Source organism: Equus quagga, chromosome 4 (genome assembly GCF_021613505.1).
Source record: "Equus quagga isolate Etosha38 chromosome 4, UCLA_HA_Equagga_1.0, whole genome shotgun sequence".
Lineage (NCBI taxonomy): Eukaryota > Metazoa > Chordata > Mammalia > Perissodactyla > Equidae > Equus > Equus quagga.
This window is the reverse complement of record NC_060270.1, coordinates 137,685,213-137,704,367: the sequence shown is the minus strand read 5'-3', so window position 1 is coordinate 137,704,367 and position 19,155 is coordinate 137,685,213. Positions and strand designations below refer to the sequence as shown.

At 36.5% G+C, this 19,155-nt stretch overlaps 1 protein-coding gene across 11 annotated transcripts in view; it reads right to left on the bottom strand.

Moving 5' to 3' along the window:
- NBEAL1 (neurobeachin like 1) overlaps nt 1-19,155 on the bottom strand; it is a 158,249-nt gene that overhangs the window by 63,020 nt on the left and 76,074 nt on the right. For all 11 annotated transcript variants that reach the window (XM_046658281.1, XM_046658278.1, XM_046658280.1 and 8 more), the window contains 13 exons: nt 18,163-18,252; nt 15,863-16,031; nt 15,277-15,410; nt 14,396-14,555; nt 14,181-14,283; nt 13,478-13,634; nt 11,642-11,800; nt 9,998-10,157; nt 7,574-7,662; nt 4,661-5,236; nt 4,167-4,342; nt 3,226-3,379; nt 2,799-2,927 (listed from right to left, as the gene is read on the bottom strand). In XM_046658281.1, the coding sequence (XP_046514237.1) occupies nt 2,799-2,927; nt 3,226-3,379; nt 4,167-4,342; nt 4,661-5,236; nt 7,574-7,662; nt 9,998-10,157; nt 11,642-11,800; nt 13,478-13,634; nt 14,181-14,283; nt 14,396-14,555; nt 15,277-15,410; nt 15,863-16,031; nt 18,163-18,252 (2,256 nt within the window). The remainder of the gene's footprint in view (nt 1-2,798; nt 2,928-3,225; nt 3,380-4,166; nt 4,343-4,660; nt 5,237-7,573; nt 7,663-9,997; nt 10,158-11,641; nt 11,801-13,477; nt 13,635-14,180; nt 14,284-14,395; nt 14,556-15,276; nt 15,411-15,862; nt 16,032-18,162; nt 18,253-19,155) is intronic.

The following is a 19,155-nucleotide window of genomic DNA, read 5'->3' as shown; positions in this document are numbered from 1 at the left end:
CTACTTTTACCTTAAGCTTCTACTAGTGAAGCTTCTCTGCCCTTCTCAGATTTTCCCCTAAACTTTTCACTTTAGCCTTTGAATTTGACTAAAGCAGCTTAATTCAAATAGAGGCCAACAAACGTAAGAAAAAATATCATAAAACCCCATCATCCAGGAAACACCAATGCTAACATCCTGGGCTTTTTGCTATGTGTTTTTAAAAATACTTCTTACATAAAAAGTTGAATATTCGGTGCTTTGCTTTTAACTTAATATGATGGTACTACATAAACACTAAGTTTATGTTTTACCTAAAAGTATAAAGATACATATGATGAATATAAAAGAAGCTACTTGACCATCACTTTAATTTTGGGAAATCCTGACATTTTATGGGAAATCTTCTAACGCTTAAATACTGGCAATTAAATAACATATACGGGCCAATCAAAACAAGTTTGCTGTCAGATTCCCTGTGCAGGCAGCTCCACTTAAACCTGCATGAGGGAAGAGGCTCCTCCCCCAGCCCCTAACACGCACAGCCTCGGGGAATATGCTTCTGCTCCTGAGAGAATGAAAGCCAACAACTTGCTAGTGAGAAAGGTTCCAGGTCACTAACTACGGTAGACAGGATCAGCCTATTTATTTAACAAGTATTTATAATAGAGCCCTACCATGGGACGGGCACTGGATATTTAATGCTGAACAAATTAAAGAAACAGACATTTTATTTAGGGAAACTTCATCAAAGAGAAAAACACTGAGGGTGACTAGGAGTGGAACAAAAATAGAGTGCTAACATCTGAAATAAATAACTATGTGGCATCCTGGCTGCAACTGCTTTAACTGCTATCAGGCTAATATTGATGAAAAAGCCAAAAAAGCTATCCTCATTCTAGTTCTAAGTGGAGAAACAAAGCACACTACAGTGAACATACGTTTACAAGGATTGTCTGGTCTTTTACCATGCTACCTCAGGATACGGTTTTAGAGTAGAACTACTAGATAAAGAGTAACGTAATTTTTTTAAAGTTCTTGGTTCATATATTTTCAAACCGCATTTAAAAGGGGGTACAACTCAAATTTCCACCATCCATGGATCAGAATGACCATTTTCCGTTTAACTTTTCTGCATTTTCTACGTTTTCTATAATGAACATGTGTTACTTTTATGATTATGAAAAAAACTATCTTAAAAAAATGAGTAACACAGGGAAATGAGTTTGATACAATTGTAAGAGAAAGAAAAAGAACACAAAATTATCAAAATATATTATGATTTCAATCATCTGAAAAAATAGGTGCATAAGAAAAAATACTAAATATAGAAGTTGTTTCCTCTTAGGCTACGGCACAATGAATTTAATTAATTATTTAATTTTTAAAGATTTTAGTTTTTTCCTTTTTCTCCCCAAAGCCCCCCAGTACATAGTTGTGTATTCTTAGCTGTGGGTTCTTCCAGTTGTGGCATGTGGGATGCCACCTCAGCATGGCCTGACAGCGGTGCTATGTCCACGCCCAGGATTTGAACTGGCGAATCCCTGGGCCGCCACAGTGGAGCGCATGAACTTAACCACTCAGCCATGGGGTCAGCCCCTTAACGAATTTATTTATTTTTTTCTCTTTTTGTGTATTTTCCACAATGAGCATGTGTTACTTTTACAATTGTAAAAAAATATCTATTGAAAAGTATGGCTTTTTAATTTATTTTTGTTTTTTATTTATTTATTTTTTGGCGAGGAAGACTGGCCTTGAGCTAACATCTGTTGCCAATCTTCCTCTTTTTGCTTGAGGAAGATTTGCCCTGAGCTAACAGCTGTGCCAATCTTCCTCTATTTTTCATATGTGGAATGCCACCATAGCATGGCTTGATGAGCAGTGGGTAGGTCCACACCCAGCATCCAAACCTGTGAACCCTGGGCCACCAAAGCGGAGCACACAAACTCAACCACTACACCACCAGGCTGGCCGCAAAGTATGGCTTTTTTAAAACAAGGCAATCGTATGGAATTTTAACCTCCTCATGTTCTTATCAATATTATAGCAAGTTTATATATCTTAGAAATACATAATACATCTCCACCGAGACCCCCTTGCCCCAAGTACTTAAAATTCCAGTATCAAAAGAAAATAAACAGGGCCAGGTAAACAGCTAAGGGACACATGTCATGACTAATCCAACCGAGGTCACCACAAGCATCCAATGTAAATGGAAAGATGACAGACTAAAATGCACATGGAACTTTTCCAACTTTTAAAAATTTTAATTAAAAATAGAAACAAAAAATGTTCCTTGGGTCTATATTTTATTTATGTTTATTTCAGAAACCTAGTACAATGCTAACATTTGGTAGGTACTCAGTGAGTCTTTGACGAATGAAAATATACGAAATAAATGTGAAACTGGATTAGTAGCTTAATAGAGTAATAGAAAAAGATTTTGAAAGGAACAATTTAAAAATCGTTTTCCTAAAAATGCAAGCCCCAAACTGTACATGTACAAACAGCCTATGCAGGCTGCACAGCAGCACTAAATACAGATGACATGAGCAATGCCTTCTAACATAAGCCATGTGTGCGAATCCTTCATACGGAAACCTTAAAATTATATGGAGTGATAAACATCAGGGAGAGATAATTAGCTGCCTCTCAACTTCTTTCTGATCTCAAAACCGAAACGTAACTGAAATCACAGATATTTTTTTGAACTAATTAAAAAAATTAAAATATCGAAAACATTTTATCATTTAGTTATCACACAAATAATTCCTATGTTGCATGAAAGTAGAGAAAATAATGTAAAAGAACTGACAAACCTGCAAATTACCCCTTCCAATGAATCCTAGAAGCAACTGGATTTGAATTTGAGAGAGTTTTACCCATACTGGACTTTCCGAATACCAAACTGAGAGACCATCGAAGAGCTGCATCATATTCTCTAAAAGCTGTCACAAAGGAAAAATTGAGAAATAAAAACACTCAGTTTGTAAATCTTCCAATGAGGCGTGTTCCACAACAGAAATGCAAATCATAAATATTTCAAAAATGGTTCAATGTTCAGTTGGCAAAAGCGAAAAGAACTATCCGAGTAAGAGCTAACAAAACCTGACTTTTACCACATCCTATCCATGTTCATTGCTTCCGACTAAATACCAATGCTCTGAAAAGAGGGAGTACAAAATTTCTTTCCTTGAATAAAGTCCTCCACTACCAGAAAAGAATTTCAAAGAGGTCTTACTGCACCTTCTCCGTCCACACGTTTGGATTAACCAGCCCCTCTGACTGCAGGAAGTCCTGTACGATCAGCATGAGCCGGAAGGCATTCTCAGCAGTTACCGGATTAGTTTTTGCCTCTCTGTTCTCTGTGACTGTCCATTCTAACATCTTCTGCAGCAAACTAAGTGTAAAACAAAGTCCTCTTAAAACAATTTCAAGTTTAGAGAAATCGCAGGACATGGAAAAAAGACCCAGTTACTTATGAACAGGACTGTATCTCCAAAGATACACTACTACTGGCAGGTATCATAAGACATTGTGGATGGAATTTAGTAACAATGAAGCAACTTTTAATCTTTGGAGTATCTATTTTTAATACACCTAATACTAAAAGGCAAAGAAAAAGTTACCTGTTTGACTTGACCATAAAATAGCTATGAAAGTAATTCACATTCCAGTCTCCCTAAGATAGTCCAGAGTTTCTTTAAAGCTGAAATTGGAAAGACGAGGGTAGAAAGCCTAACCCTGTGGAAAAACAGAGAAGTGTTCTCCCCGAGTATGCTAATGTTACAGAGTTCTCTCAGATGCAGAGAACTCAGCCCTTTGGAGAAGCAATTTTCATGAAAAGACTACTCCCTTCCCTCAGCATGGAAACACTCAAATTCGGATAAGACTGTAGAAGACAAGGCACCAAGTGCTTAGACACTGCAGCAAGCAATTTAAACAACAAGGAACACGTAATCACTTAAAACCCAAATTAATTTAAGACTTAAATTTCCTCACACTGGAGTTAGTTCTGGATTTCTCTCTAGATCCCACTGGAACGGCAAAAAGACAGGAAAAGCACAAAGTTTCTCCTTTTTCCTCTCAACACCCACTGAATACTGAATAAATGTTCAATAATAAATATTATTTTAGACTCCTGCCCACTCCAAAAGGAGAGGGGAAGTCACCAACTGAATGCTTACATTAGTTTTATTTCATCTGATGGTCGAAGCAGCTCACTGGATATCCCTGGTTTAGTTAGCGCTGCAAACACTTGTCCCCGCTCAATCCAAGCGTCGTCATCAGACTTCTCCAGCCCCTTACACATCACATAACTCAAAATGTTTGTCAGTAACTGAAGAAGCTCCTCCTCACATCTCTACACAAAACATAAAGTAATGGTAAATTATCGGGGGGAGGGGCTGTTAAAAGCACATCGTAAGAACCATCACATACACTAAACCTGGAACTTTGGGTTCGACATTATACAAAGTCAGAGATACAAGGATGAAGAAAACACTGGCTTTGCTCTCAAGACACACAATTTAGTGACTTCTAGGCTTCTAATAGCTTAGATCATGAGACTCAGAACATGAACATAATATGAAATTGTTAACAATTACATACATCTAAGGATCAGAAGTATACATAGACATATAGAAACAAAAAGAGCGTTTGGACAGATAAGGAATTTTACCTCCTGGCTTTCAAGTAAAGAGAAGTCATCGCTGAAGCCCGTGTCACTTGTGATGCTGCTTTCTTTGTCAGACGGCACAGAAAATGATTTAGAAGACTCTATGGGGGATGGTGTGCTAGGCAGGCTGTCTGGCATTTGACCTCCACTGTCACTCAGTTCACAGGAGTCAATTCTACTGAGATCTAAACTCAAGTGTGAAGGACTATGATGCCAGAATTCTTCTTGGTTCTCCGATTTGAAAGACAACTCTCCCACAGAGCTATCTTCTTGAAATAATGGTGTGTTTGAGTCTAGAGAGCGTCTATCCTCCAGACTCCACTGATCTGAAGACACATTAGTGGAGGCAAAAGAGTTGATTTTTTCCTCATCCATCTTTTCATCGAAGTTCCTCTTATTATCGTCAGCTGATATATTTTTATCATTGTCTTTCATTGAAACAGCCCTACTGTGCTTATGAAGAGTATTTCCATTTTCAAAATTTGCTTTTAAAAAAAGCCTAACGAAAGTGTCTTGCCAACCCACTTGTTGAGATATTTGATGTGCTGCATCTGGCTGGGATTGTAAAATCTGTAAAATCTACAAAGAGATGAAGAATACAAAATTCGTCAAAAAGTACACAGTATTTTACATCAAAAACAATTTCTTTTCAGTTATTTTAATGACAAAGTAACTTAATGAGAAACTTTGGGAGGATATACTTTCAAAAGATTATGTTCTTAAGTGGATTATAAGCTATATGAAGGGCAGACATTGTGTTTTTAATTAATCTGCATATTACTCATTGTACAGAGTAGGGATGTACTCAAATATTTGCTGAAAGATAAAAAAGGAAAAAAGAAAATGATCCTCCACATGTCAACACACTCATGTTATTACTTTAATTTGGTGAGAGAGGAAATATAAATAGAATGAAAGTTTGCATCAAGTGTAATAAAGTTATGTCCTCTCAACTAACAACAATCCACGAGCCACCACATTTGCTCAGCAAACACTGAATATCTACCATGAGCCAGGCAAAGTTGCGGCACTGGGGACAGGAGGAAACAGGACACACAAGACACTATCAAAGTGTCTTGGTACTTTGGTATCAGACCCTAGGAAGCCCAAGAATAAAGTTTTCTCATCTCATTTTCTTTATCCAGGCAAAGTTGATGGTTGCTTTTGCAAAAACATGTTTTTTCATTAATGCTATATTGTACAAACAAAACAAAAACTAAACTTTTAATTCCAAAAAACTAATTCCAGTAAAACGGATGCTGCTATTTAGCTGGATTAAGAGGCTGAAATTAAAGAGTAGACACTGACGTAGCACTAAGTATGACCTCTGTTGTCCATTTGATTTCACATTTTTTTGATAAAAACAAGTTCTCAAACACTGTCAGAAATTCAGTTACGATCTTTAAGACATTTTATCACAAAGCCAATAAGCTTCTCCGTAGACAGGGCTGGTTCCGCGGCGCAGTGGTCAAGTTCAGTGCGCTCCGCTTTGGGGCCCAGCTCACGGTTCAGATCCTGGGTGCGGGCCTACATCACTATCAAGCCGTGCTGCAGCAGCGTCCCACACACAAAAGAGAGGAAAGACTGCCACAGATGATGGCTCAGAGCCAATCTTCCTCAAGCAAAAAGAGGAAGATTGGCAACAGGTGATGGCTCAGAGCCAATCTTCCTCAAGCAAAAGGAGGAAGACCGGCAACAGCTGTTAGCTCAAGGACAATGTCCTCACCAAAAAAAAACACATCTTCTATGTAGATGAAAAGAACTTTAGCTCCCAGTGTTTAGAGTGTCTCTTTTATCAGAATTTCTAGCTCTGAGAAGTTTCACAGCAGGAGATGAATAATGTTGGTAGGGACTTCAATATTAATGGTTCTAACGTATGCTGACGTTGATGCAGAAAGCAGAGTCACAATGACGTGAAATTTCTTTCTTCACTAATGCTATCAATAATGAGAAACCATTACTCTATTGGTGCAGAATAAAAATTTTTTTCTTTCAGATTAAGCTTCGCTTGGCAAAGAAACCTTTCATGACTTTAAAATTTCCATATAGTAAGACTTACTTTATGTCTATTTTATAGATATAAATGGATAAAACTAGGCTGCACTGAAAGCTGTTTCTAATTGCACACTGAAAGGAACGGATCAATTTATGTGCCTTTCACACAGCAACTCCATTTCACAGATTATGTCTTACAGACGTACATAAGTAAAGGTATATGTAAAAATAAGTTTTTAACAGAAGTTTATTAACATGGAAAAACAGGAAACAACCTCAATGTCCATCAACAAAGAACCAGATAATACTTTATAAACAGCCATAGAATGAAAAACTATGTAGCCATTAAAGAGAGAGATATATATGCAGATTTATTGAGGGAAAAATACTGTGACATAATGAGGGAGTAAGATAAAGAAGCGAATACTAGGCAGGTCAGTGGCTCCAGGGGAGGAGAGAGAAGGTTACAATGAGCAGAAAGCACACGGGATGACCATTCTTTGACTCAGTTAAAAGTCAAATGGGTGCACTGAGTGCAAATCACTGTTGGAATACTCATAAACGAATTGTAGAAAATTCTTCCCACAAAGTTCAAAATTTTCAGAAACTCTAAAATATGGTACATGAATTAGAAATGTTCACAATCATTGAAGGTTCTTGATAAAGAAACTACTCTCCAGTTACAATTTTTTGCCTCTGCAAAGCGCACATTTCCCGGAGCCCATGTAGAGCTAAGAGGAAGAAATCCATAGGCTGATTCCTTGTGATTACATGAAGTTAATTCACCTCAAAAAGGGGGACTGTCCATTTATAAAATAACAGATGTTAAAACTTACATCTTGTGCAAAATATTCAAGCTAAGAATTATTCATGGTATAATGATACTGCTATTCTTAAACTGCATCTTAAAAGTTTACTAACCTTTCTGCAGGTGACCACTCTGACATTGATGTGTGCTCTGTGGGACATATACACCACAGATAACAGATCTTTGAAATTAATAGCAGGATCTATCATGGGAAAAACAAAAAGTTAAAATTAAATTCCAGAGATAACCAAAGAAAGAACTGTTGGTAATAGTTACATAAACGCTGAAATAATTGTTTTGTTTTTATTTTCTTTTTTTGCTGTCAACCACAGATGCCCTTTATTTTTGTCCAGCTTTGGTGAGACAATTGACATAAAACATTGTGTAAGTTTAAAGTGTACAACGTAACGATTTCATATACATATATATTGCAAAACGATTACCACAATAACGTTAGTTAACACATCCATCACCTCATATAGTTACCATTTTTCTTTTTGTGGTGAGAACATTTAAGATCTGCTCTCTTACCAACCTTTAAGTATACAATAACACAGTATCGTTATCTACAGTCACCATGCTGGCCATGAGATCCCCAGAACTTATCCATCTTACACCTGGAAGTTGGCACCCTTCAACCACCTTCACACACTTCCCCTACTCTCTTGGCCCTGGCAACCACCAATCTACTCTGTTTCTACGAGTTGGATTTTTTTGGATTTCAGATAGAAGTGAGATCACATAGTATTTGTCCTTCTCTGTCTGACTTAATTTCACTTAGAAGAATGCCCTCCAGGTTCTTCCACATTGTCACAAATGGCAGGATTTCCCTCTTTTTTATGGCTAATAGTCTATTGTGTGTGCTCTAATATTTCATTGGAGCACCTTTTCATGTACCTGTTAGCCATCTGCATGTCTTCTTTGGAAGATGTCTATTCAGGTCCTTTGCTCATTTTTTAATTGGATTTTTTTTTGCTATTGACTTTATGACTTCCTTATATATTTTGGATATTAACTTCTTTTTATATTTTGATTTGCAAATATTTCTCCCATTCCATAGCTTGCCTTTTCATTTTGGTGATGGTTTCTTTTGCTGTGCAGAGCTTTTTAGTTTGATGTAGTCTCATTTGTCTATTTTGACTTCTGTTGCTTGTGCTTTTGGCATTATATCCAAAAAATCACTGCCAAGACCAATGTCAAGGAGCTTTTTCCCTATGTTTTCTTCTAGGAGTTTAACGGTTCAGGTCTTACATTTAAATCTTCAATCCATTTGAGTTAATTTTTGTTGAGTGGTGTAAGATAGGGGTCCACTTTCATCCTTTTGCATGCGGTTATCCAGTTTTCCCAGGACCATTTACTGAAGAGACCATCTTTTCCCCATTGAGTATTCTTGGATCCTTTGTCAAATATGAGTTGACTGTATATGCATGGGTTTATTTCTGGGCTCTTGTTTCTGTTCCCGTGTTCTCTGTGTTTGTTTTTATGCCTACAGCTTACTGTTTTGATTACTCTAGCTTTGTAGCATAGTTTGAAATCAGGAAGTGTGATGCCTCCAGCTTTCTTACTCTTTCTCAAAGAAAGAACCGTGGTTAATAGTTATATAAATGCTAAAATAATTACTTCATTTTCAGTAAAAATTATAGATGTTCAAATTTTACAAAGACAATAGGCTTGGAATGTTTGACATCTTCTGAGTAAATTCGAAATAACTGTTCTCTTCTTTTCACTGCCTGAACATATTGTCCATACTGCTTGGATCTTATACTATTATTAATCTTTTTATGTATATGTCTTATCTTATCAATGAGATGGTAAACCAGTCAAGACAAAGAACCTTATCTTACAACTTTTTGAATCCCGGGCACCTGATATAAATTTCACAGTAAGTACTAAAAACATGGCTTATAAAAACAAAATCAGAAACAAAAAAGAATATCTGAAACTAGTTTTCATTTTGTCTTTAAGAATTTAACCTCCAGGGGCCGGCCTGGTGGCACAGCGGTTGGGTTCGTGTGCTGCACTTCAGAGGCCCCGGGTTCACCCATTTGGATCCTGGGTGCGGACCTATGCAGCGCTTATCAAGCCATGCGGTGGCAGGTGTCCCACAATATAAAATAGAGGAAGATGGGCACAGATGTTAGCTCACGGCTAATCTTCCTCAGCAAAAAGAGGAGGATTGGTAGCAGATGTTAGCTCAGGGCTAAGTAACCTCCATAAAAAAATATTTTGTATATATTTTCTCTAGTGTCATTTTCTTGTTACACAGACTCAATTATTTACTAATCAGTCAGCAAATAAACATTTACTGAAGGCCTACCAAGTAAGGCGCTGTGCTATGCTCTGGGGAGTCAAAAACAACAAAGGGACATCAGCACCCAAGCAAAGCTCTGCTGAGACAGGTAACAGGTAATTTAAAAAGCAACCTGAGGGAGGAAGGGGAAAACACTTCAGGAAAAAAACCTGAAAACCATCAAATAGAATTATGTCACATGAAGAACACGTCTTGAATGTATCAGTACTATCAGTCTCCGTCATACCTGCGTTTACGATTTGATTGGTGAGGTTTTTCAGGAGAGAAGTATTCACGGGTGCTTCACTAAGAAGGAGTCCCAATCCTGAGTAGCCAACTTCTCGGAGTCGAATACGTTGTTTACTTCGTTCATAAACATTTGTGCATTTCAGCATTTGTTCCATAACCTGGTCACAACAGTAATATATTCTTCTCAATATAGACAACTGAGAACAGGTCGTCACTTACATTCATATTGAATAAAATATTAGCATACAAGGTTTTTGGAGCATCACTTTATTCCTTAAATATTAAAAAAAAACAAAAAACCCAGCACTAATAGGGAAGAGCACTCCATATCATACTATCATTAAAAAATGGATCTAAGAATAAATTGGACTGAAGCACATCTGTATTTGAATAATTAATACATTTGAAACTCTAATTTACATATATTTCTTGGCAAATGAAAGAAAAATAATGTAAAATTTTATTTTAATGGCTAAGGCGTAGATGGAAACAAACCCTGCAGCTTTAAGAGGAACAAAGGTGTGTTCTGAAAGAGAACGAGCATACTTCTAGATCAAGCTGGTAATCCATTTCAGCAACGGTTACAAAATAATTTCCAAGAACAAGGAAACATTTTGTGAAGAAACGATCCACTGCTAAAATGGGAGAATGAATTTGTAACCCCACACTTCTTGGAGTGAGATCAACATTTTTCAAAGTGAGATACTGAAACTCTATGTAGAAATGGTAATCTTGGCAAAATAATATTGTGAACAATCCCTGGCAAGGCCAATTTTGGAGAAATAACATTTAATCTCCATGAAGGACCTTGTGTGGCACATGCTTTAAAGAGGAGCCTTAGGGGTCACCAGAACTAACACTCAGGAGAGAGTATGTCAGACCATTTCTACTGCGCCTTTGTTTTCCAAAGTTTAGAGATTTCAAACATAGGCAATCTAAACACAAGCCCAAAAGTAGATTTGATAATCTAACACCGATGATGTAAGAGGAAACAATTGTCACAAGGCACTTGGGTCTTAATAATGAACAGGAGAATAAATCATGAAGAGAAGAGAATGTATTTGGCAGTAGAAATATGATTGACTCCTCTACCTGTTGTCAACAAAAAACGTGGAGCGGGTGGCTTCAGCCAAAGTTCAAAGTTTTGGATATTATAAATAGCTTAATAAAATATGTTCTATATCCTTTTATGAGTTACTAATTTCTCTGGCCTCAGTTTCTTCATCTGTAAAATGGGGATAATAATAACATCCACTTCACAAAGTTGTTTCAAAGACTAAGTAAGCTAATATACGAAAAACATTTAGTTCATGAGAAATAGTGAATGCTACATGAGGTTGGTTAGTATCTGCCAGGTAGACCTACTGTAAGTCAAAAGGGAAATGAGAGATTTTATATTGAGGGTGGTATGACAAAGCAGATTTTCCACTGAAATGATTGATCAGATGACAATACAATTAGTTTTTTAATATGCAAATAACAAAAACATCAAAAATATATTTCAAAACACACTGAACAATTTAAAATTAGATAGAAGTAGATATGAAAAAAGAATTTATATTCATAGAATGGACATATTCCAATGAAATTCATATACCCATAAATGCCCCAAAATATAAGGATGATTAAGAAATGTCTGTACCTTAAAAATGACTTCTCTTAGTCTGTCAGAGTACTTTTGGTTTAAGAGCAAGGCATAAAGTATGTCAGCGTTTCCTGGTTCAAACAGCAGTAAGAAAAGCTGACCTCTAGTTGGGCTGGTACGTAGGAGACTGAAGAGTATATCCAAAATTCCAAAGAGCTTTTGAAATTAAACAACACAAAACAAACAACCACACTCACATACGGAAGCACAAATAAAGTCATAAACCACGAACAGTTATTTAACTAACTCCTATATACCCTCACGTTCTAGCTTACCTGGACTATCTGATGTCTTCTGAACTAGCCCTGCCTTTCCCCTCCATTACGCTTTTGGCTTATTCCATGTCCTTTTGTAAATCCTCTCACATTACCCATATTCACCTGCTGAACCACACCTGTCCTGCTCTGTCCATACGAAAAGCCAGGTCTTCCATAAAGCCTTTGCTGGTCTCCTCAACATGTACTACTCTCCTATGAACACCTCATAGGACTCTGTATCTCTCTTATAGATTATCACACTCTTTTCTGTTTCACAAGTATTTACAAACCTCTCTTATCCAACCCTGCCTCCATTAGGCTAAAAGAATGATAATTCATTCATCATTATACACCCACAATGTCCACTATTATTCTACGTATATAGTAAGTTTTCAATAAACGATTCTTTGACTGAGTTGACCAAGAAAATATCATCGGCAATGAATCACAGCGGGTGACAATAAACTATCATGAAATAAGATGGCTACCCATGATTCTAAATAATGGCAAACTTTTGAAGTAGTTCAACTTTCAGGGAAACAGCCTAAGTTAATTCATCTATCTAGTACCAACATGAAGTCATGTAACCCTTACTACACAATGAATATTTGATGATAGGGGGCAAAATATTTGAGTCAACATCAATTAAGGCTGTTCAAATTTGGTGTAGAGAGTGGTATACAAAAAGAGCACAGAAAGAGTAGTAAATACACCTGGGTTCTAGTTCCAGGTTTATCAGCTATGTGACTTTTTAAAGTTAAGTCACCTAATCTCTTTGAACGTACATTTCCAACTGCGCAAATGAGAAGAGTAATTCCTAGTCTGTAATCACCAGGAAGGCTTGACTTTGCAGTATATGTGCATTTCTAACAAGTTCCCAGGTAGCACTGGTCAGGGACCATACACTGAGGACCACTGTCAAAAGGGTAGCTCTGAAGTATAAATAAATAATGTATGTAAAAGTTTTTAAAAATAGAAATACATTTACAATTTACTCTTTACGCAAAACTTTTATGAACCTATGTTATGTTAAAATTCATGTTAGAAATCTGCCCAGTAACTTTGATGACAGGTAAATATACATTATGTGACCTAGGAAAATAGGCTTCAGAATAGCCAGACAAAGCAACTTTTTCCCCATACTGCTTTCTAGCTAATTAAAATATTTTATTACACTGCCGTCTATTTTAATAACTTTCAGTGAAGAGATAAAATTTACTTCTTTAACTGCATAATACTGTATGGGACACTATAAATATTTTACTCTTAAAATATGTTTAATATCAGGGCCGGCCCAGTGGCGTGGTGGTTAAGTTCATGTGCTCTGCTTCAGCAGCCCGGGCTTCACAGGTTTGGATCCCAGGCGTGGACCTACACACCACTCATCAAGCTGTGCTGTGGTGGTGTCCCACATAAAACAGACTAAGGTTGGCACAGATGTTAGCTCAGGGACAATCTTCCTCACCAAAAAACCCCCCCATATATATATGTTTAACAGATATATATAAGTTTAAAAGGAGATGATACAGCAACATAAATGTTAAAAAGAAAAAACAGACTTATCTCGGGCAAATACCTGTTCTTCTTCACTGATAGCAGCTATGTAACCCATGATACTTTGTATCTCTTCATGAGTTCCGCCTTTGCACAGAAAATATTTAATCAGTCCATACAAAGAAGTCCTTATTGTTCGAATATCATCTAAAGACAGCTCACTATATTTACAATCACTCCTGAAAAAGAAAGCAAAAGCGCAAAAATTTAAATTTTTAATTTTTACATTTTTGTACTTTTTAAAAGAATTTACAGTTTAAAAAAGACGGTAATTAATAGAATTAATGTAATAATAGAATTCATGGTATCTTTGGCTTTTCTTTTTAGGGAAAACCTTTTGAGGTTAGCAATTTCAATGACAAAGATATAAATTGTTAAAACAGGTTATATTTATGCAACACTCACTATGTGGCAGACACAGATCTAAGTGCTCTCTACATTATTAATTTATTTAATTTATAATCCTCAAACAACCACAGGTTGTCAGTTTCATTATCTCCTTGTCACAGACCAGAAAACTTAAGCACAGAAAAGTTAAGTGAGTTGCCTATAGATAGACAATTAATAAAACACAAGATTCAAACCCAACGTATGTGATCCATTGTTTGTCATTTTAACCTCCACACTAGGATATTAGAATTCCTGGAAAATAAATAACCCAGACATTCCAATTAAGTAGCAGACAGAAAACAATATCAGACTGAGAAGGAGCAAGGGCATCATACCCATAATAAATCCTAAGTGTATCCAGGAGAAACTGCACACCATACTTCTTTCGGAAAACTCTCCTACTGTCTTTGATGATGGTAGAAAGATATTGTATATGACCTAAAATAGAAAGTTCACTCTTAAAATGATATACCCAAAATAAAGTTACATAGGTAGTTATAAATTTCTAAAACTATAAAACCTTAAACCTTATCTAACAGTCTGCTCTCACCAATTCGAAAGGGAAAATCTCCACGGTTCCAAATACGGAAGTCAAAGAGTAAATATTGATACATTTGTTGCAGGAGCTGCATATTCTTCTCTAATGATACCTGTTCAATTAGCAACTGAATTGCCATCAATACATTAACGTCCATCAAGGTGCTTGGCACCTGAAATCCAAACAGAATAGGGTTCTGTAAAGTTCACTTTAAATAATTGTCATTAAGCTATAATTTCCAATGATTAATTCAGAATATCTACTAAATACAAAAATCTTGGTTAGAAAAATATAAACAATTTAAACATTAATTTTTCTGATGTAACACTAGAACATACTTTCCTAATGTCATATTCCTAAAACAGAATCTTAAACTGATCAAATATCCCAAATACCAAAGCCAACAACCAAGGTCCTATCCATCAAAGATTATACACTGTTATGTAAGATAAGTAATGCATATGATTCAACAGAAGTTTATTTATTTTTGTGTGGAAGATTGGACCTGAGCTAACATCCACTGCTAATCTTCTTCTTTTTTCTTGAGGAGGATGGTCCCTGAGTTAACATCTGTGCCACTCTTCCTCTATTTTATGTGGGATGCCACCACAGCGTGGCTTGACAATGGTGCTGGGTCTGCACTTGGGATCTGAACCTGCAAACCCTGTGCTGCTGAAGTAGAGTGTGGGAACTTAACCACCACGCCACCGGGCCTGCCATCAACAGAAATTTTTAAAAGCTGCTTGTGAAAAAAATTATATCTACTAATATAACTTACGCTGTAATAGTGAAATTTAAAAATATATATATTTATTTATTAGGAAGAAAAAACCCCAACACTGACTGCTAGTTACAATCATCAGCCACACCTACATCAGGTTAGACGAGCTCACCTTCTGAAGTAAGGCACCAAGAGTGGCAACTCCATGGGAGTGAATAAGATTATCCTGGTTAATAGGATGTCTTTGAATAAAGTGTTTCACAATCAAGATAAACGTTGCAATTAAATTTCTCTCTAGTCTTGACTCTGGAAATGTGAACATGTCATTAATTATTGTAATTACTCTAATCACTTTTATATCACTTTTTCTACATCATAATGCACATTATAACAAACAAGGAATCTGGTTCAGGAATTTGCCTCCGAAGGTCACTTGCAGAACAGAAATATCAGAGAGCACAGCAACTGCATACTGTATACTTATATACACATCTAAATATTTTCTCTACCACAAATTTAACAATGTTGTTATATTTCTACTAAGAACACAAACCAACGATAGTCAAGAGTAAAACTAACATCTTAAGTTTTTCGACCAAGTATTATGAACTCTCTGAACTACATTAAAAAAATTAGGGATGGGCTGCTTCAGCAACAAATGGTTAAGTTTCTTCCTAGTGGTGGCAAGACACTTTAATCTATTTTTTGATTAATTCAAGTTTCTCAATGACTATTTTGTGTTAATTTCATCTTAATACCTGATGCCTTTGTGGAGGTCAATACCACCCAATCTCCTTCCACAGGTGTTATCAACTCAGACACTGTGCTTTCATTCATTCCTTCAGCAATCTGTCCTTCACTGGAGTGGCTGATTTGTTCCAAGAGAGGAAAGAGTACATTTAATCCACCTATGCAGTTTATGATGTCCTGAAAAAGAAAATTACAATTTTATAATCTTATAAAACAAGGGCAATTTTGTCATTTAATATCTACAAGGCATGCATGAGGTTACAATTTGAGATACCTTCAGACAATGTATAGGATAGCCTCAGCTACAGGAACCCTTGTGTGAGCAGATGCTTGAAAGAGGAGCCTCAGGGTCACCATAATCAATATTTAAGAGACCAGGCCAGACCATTTTTACTTGTTTTCTAAAATTTAGGAATTCCAAACACAGGCAATCCACATGCGACCCCACAGGCAGACTTCATAATGTGATACCAATGATATGAGGAAAAAACTGTCACACGGCAATTAGGCCTTAATAACAAACAGCAGAATAAGTCACAAAGAAAAGGAGAATGTATTTGGCATAGAAATAAGACTGACTCCTCTACTTTTAGTTAATAAGAAAGGTGGAGGGAGTGGTTTCAACCAAAATTCAAGGTGACTATTTTGGATAGCTTAACAAAATATATTCAACATCCTTTGATAAGTTACTCATTTTTTCTGGCCTCAGTTTCTTCATCTGTAAGATGGGAATAATAGTAATTCCCACTCTATAAAGTTGTTAGAAGGATTAAGTCAGCTAATATATGAGAAGTGCTTAGCCTGACATCCATGGTGGGTGCTACAGAAGGTTAGCGATTATTAACTGCTAAAATGTTCCAAACTTCCGTGTAGACCCAGCCTAAGTTTGTAAACAACCTTTTCATATTCTTTGTCTGTTTTTATATTCATTTTTAAGAGCTGTGTACAGTAAGTAAATTCGCTTTCTAATATTTTTTCCCCAGCTGTCATTTCATTTAATTTTTTTTGTCTTTGATTTTGTTGCAGTCTAAAAATGAAAGTCTTTTTCTTGATAACTGTTTCTTTTTGATTTTGATGTAGCTGTAACTCAAGAAACAAAGACTGCTCTGATTTTCAAGTATGTGCAGCACAAATAATCAGCTTCCTTTATGTAAGTAACACAGAGAACTAGCCTTGTAAAACCAATCTTAGAAGTGACGGCAGAAGTTATCTGATGAAATTGGCAGATGTCATAATCTTACTACGTTAACAAACGAGAATAAGCGTTCTAGTCTCAAAGTCAGAGAGAAAAAGCTTTATACCACATGAATAACATGAGATTAATACCAACTGATGGATTCATTTTTACACAGGCAGAATTATCCGAACGATTTCTGTTCCATTAAAACAATAAGCATATTTGATTGGTGTTAACAGACTAGAAGATAAAAGTTTTTTGCTGATTTACCAGCAAGTTCCTTCACAACTTTCATATTTCTTTTGATTTTACTTAGGCTATAATTTCTATTTAAGACATCTAAGGAAATGTTGTATTTTAGGAATAGGATCTCTCTGCCCTTCATATTAGCCCAAACAACCTTTACTAACGTAACCATTCAGTCCACCATGTTGTGGCACATCCCTGCGCCAGGACTGGTGAGAAAAGCACAGGCCCTCCTTAGACGTTCTCAAGGCTACTGAAGAATCGGTCACCATGATGAGTGAAATGACAGTGTGACAGGAACACAGGACACAAGCAGTGAACTCAAGTCTTGGAAAATAAGCAGAGGACTTAGATAGAAGTGTATGTGCAGCTACATATAAATATGAGGCACATGAAAGAGGCAGACAAGATGGAATAGCGAGAGGCAGACGTGTGAAGAGAGAAAGCGACTCATCTTCAACCTTGGAGAGGAAAGATCTGCTGTTGTTTAAAGCTGATGGACAGGAGACTGTAGACAAGGAGAAGCGTGTGATTCAGGAGAGAAGGGAGAATCAATGAAGCCTCTGAGAAGGTTAGCAGGGCTTGAAATCTGCCACACAGTTTCTGGGATTAAATATGTTAAAGTGGAGCAATTAACTAAGGCAGTATATTTTTCTATGGAAACCATTAAGATCACGGCATGGCTTAAAATGGTAACCAAGTTTCAAGCAAATCAAACAGTCATTCAACTACTTATTCGTTTATTCTTCAAACTGTCTATCTTGCCTGCAAACATTTTAACCAGGACTTATTACTCAGATCAAGTTGGTGGTGCTTTTAAACAAACTCCTTTAAAGCATCACTAAACTTACATACTATGTTGGCCGTCATTGATCATTAACTTACCTTAATGTCCCAGTTCACTACTTTGTTTCCTGTTAACCTCCCATGCAAACAATTAGCAGATAAATCAAGACAGATTGAATTTTTGCAGGCCTAAAAATAAAAGAAAATATGGCAAACAGCTAAGTGCGATGAAGACAAAATATAACTCTAAATATGGAACATTTCACTATAATTTCAAAAGGTATACAGTACAGTCAATGATAAGATGCTCGCGACATGAAGTTAGTGTTACTGTTGTGAGTGCCTCAGAGGAACCAGGACTAGATGCTAAGGCGCTCACTCATCAGATGCGGGTCACTGCTCCTGCCATCTGACCCACGAGCTGTAACTACAATTTATGAGTCACCAATCACAAAGTTTTTAAATGTTTCTCTTTTAAACCAATATATGCAAACAGATTTTTGACTTTCTAAAAAATTCAGTGTTTTGCTCCCATTAATACTTCCTTGGGACAATTTCACGATACACACAAAAAATGTGATTAAAACAGAAAAATTTATCAAGATAGGAAAATCCAATCCCAGGCATAAGACACTATTTTCCCTCATGTTACAGACTGACAATGCTAGTTATATTCAGATTAAGAGCTTAGTCTGCAACTCTAGAAATGGTTAAAGTAATTTAAGTTCCATAAAGGCTTGTAAAGCAGGTAACTTCGCGTTTAATCTGTGAATTTGCAGGTATTGAAACATCCTTGCATCTAATCTCCATTCCAAAAGAAAATAAAGGAACCTGCACATTTTAGCACAGATGATGTGGCTATTGCTTTCCTCTTAAGGCAACTGAGAAAAACTGCCTCAATAAAACAAACGGAAATTGAGTTTACATTTAACTTCAATGTAAACTATATTGGTCCAGAGACAGAAAGGTCTCTCTCCCGCTACTACCTTAGTTTGGGTATTGTGCATCTATGACTTCTCCTACACAGTAATCGCCTAACGATATGACTGCCTTCAGCCACCTACCCCTCCAATCCAACTTTCACACTGCAGC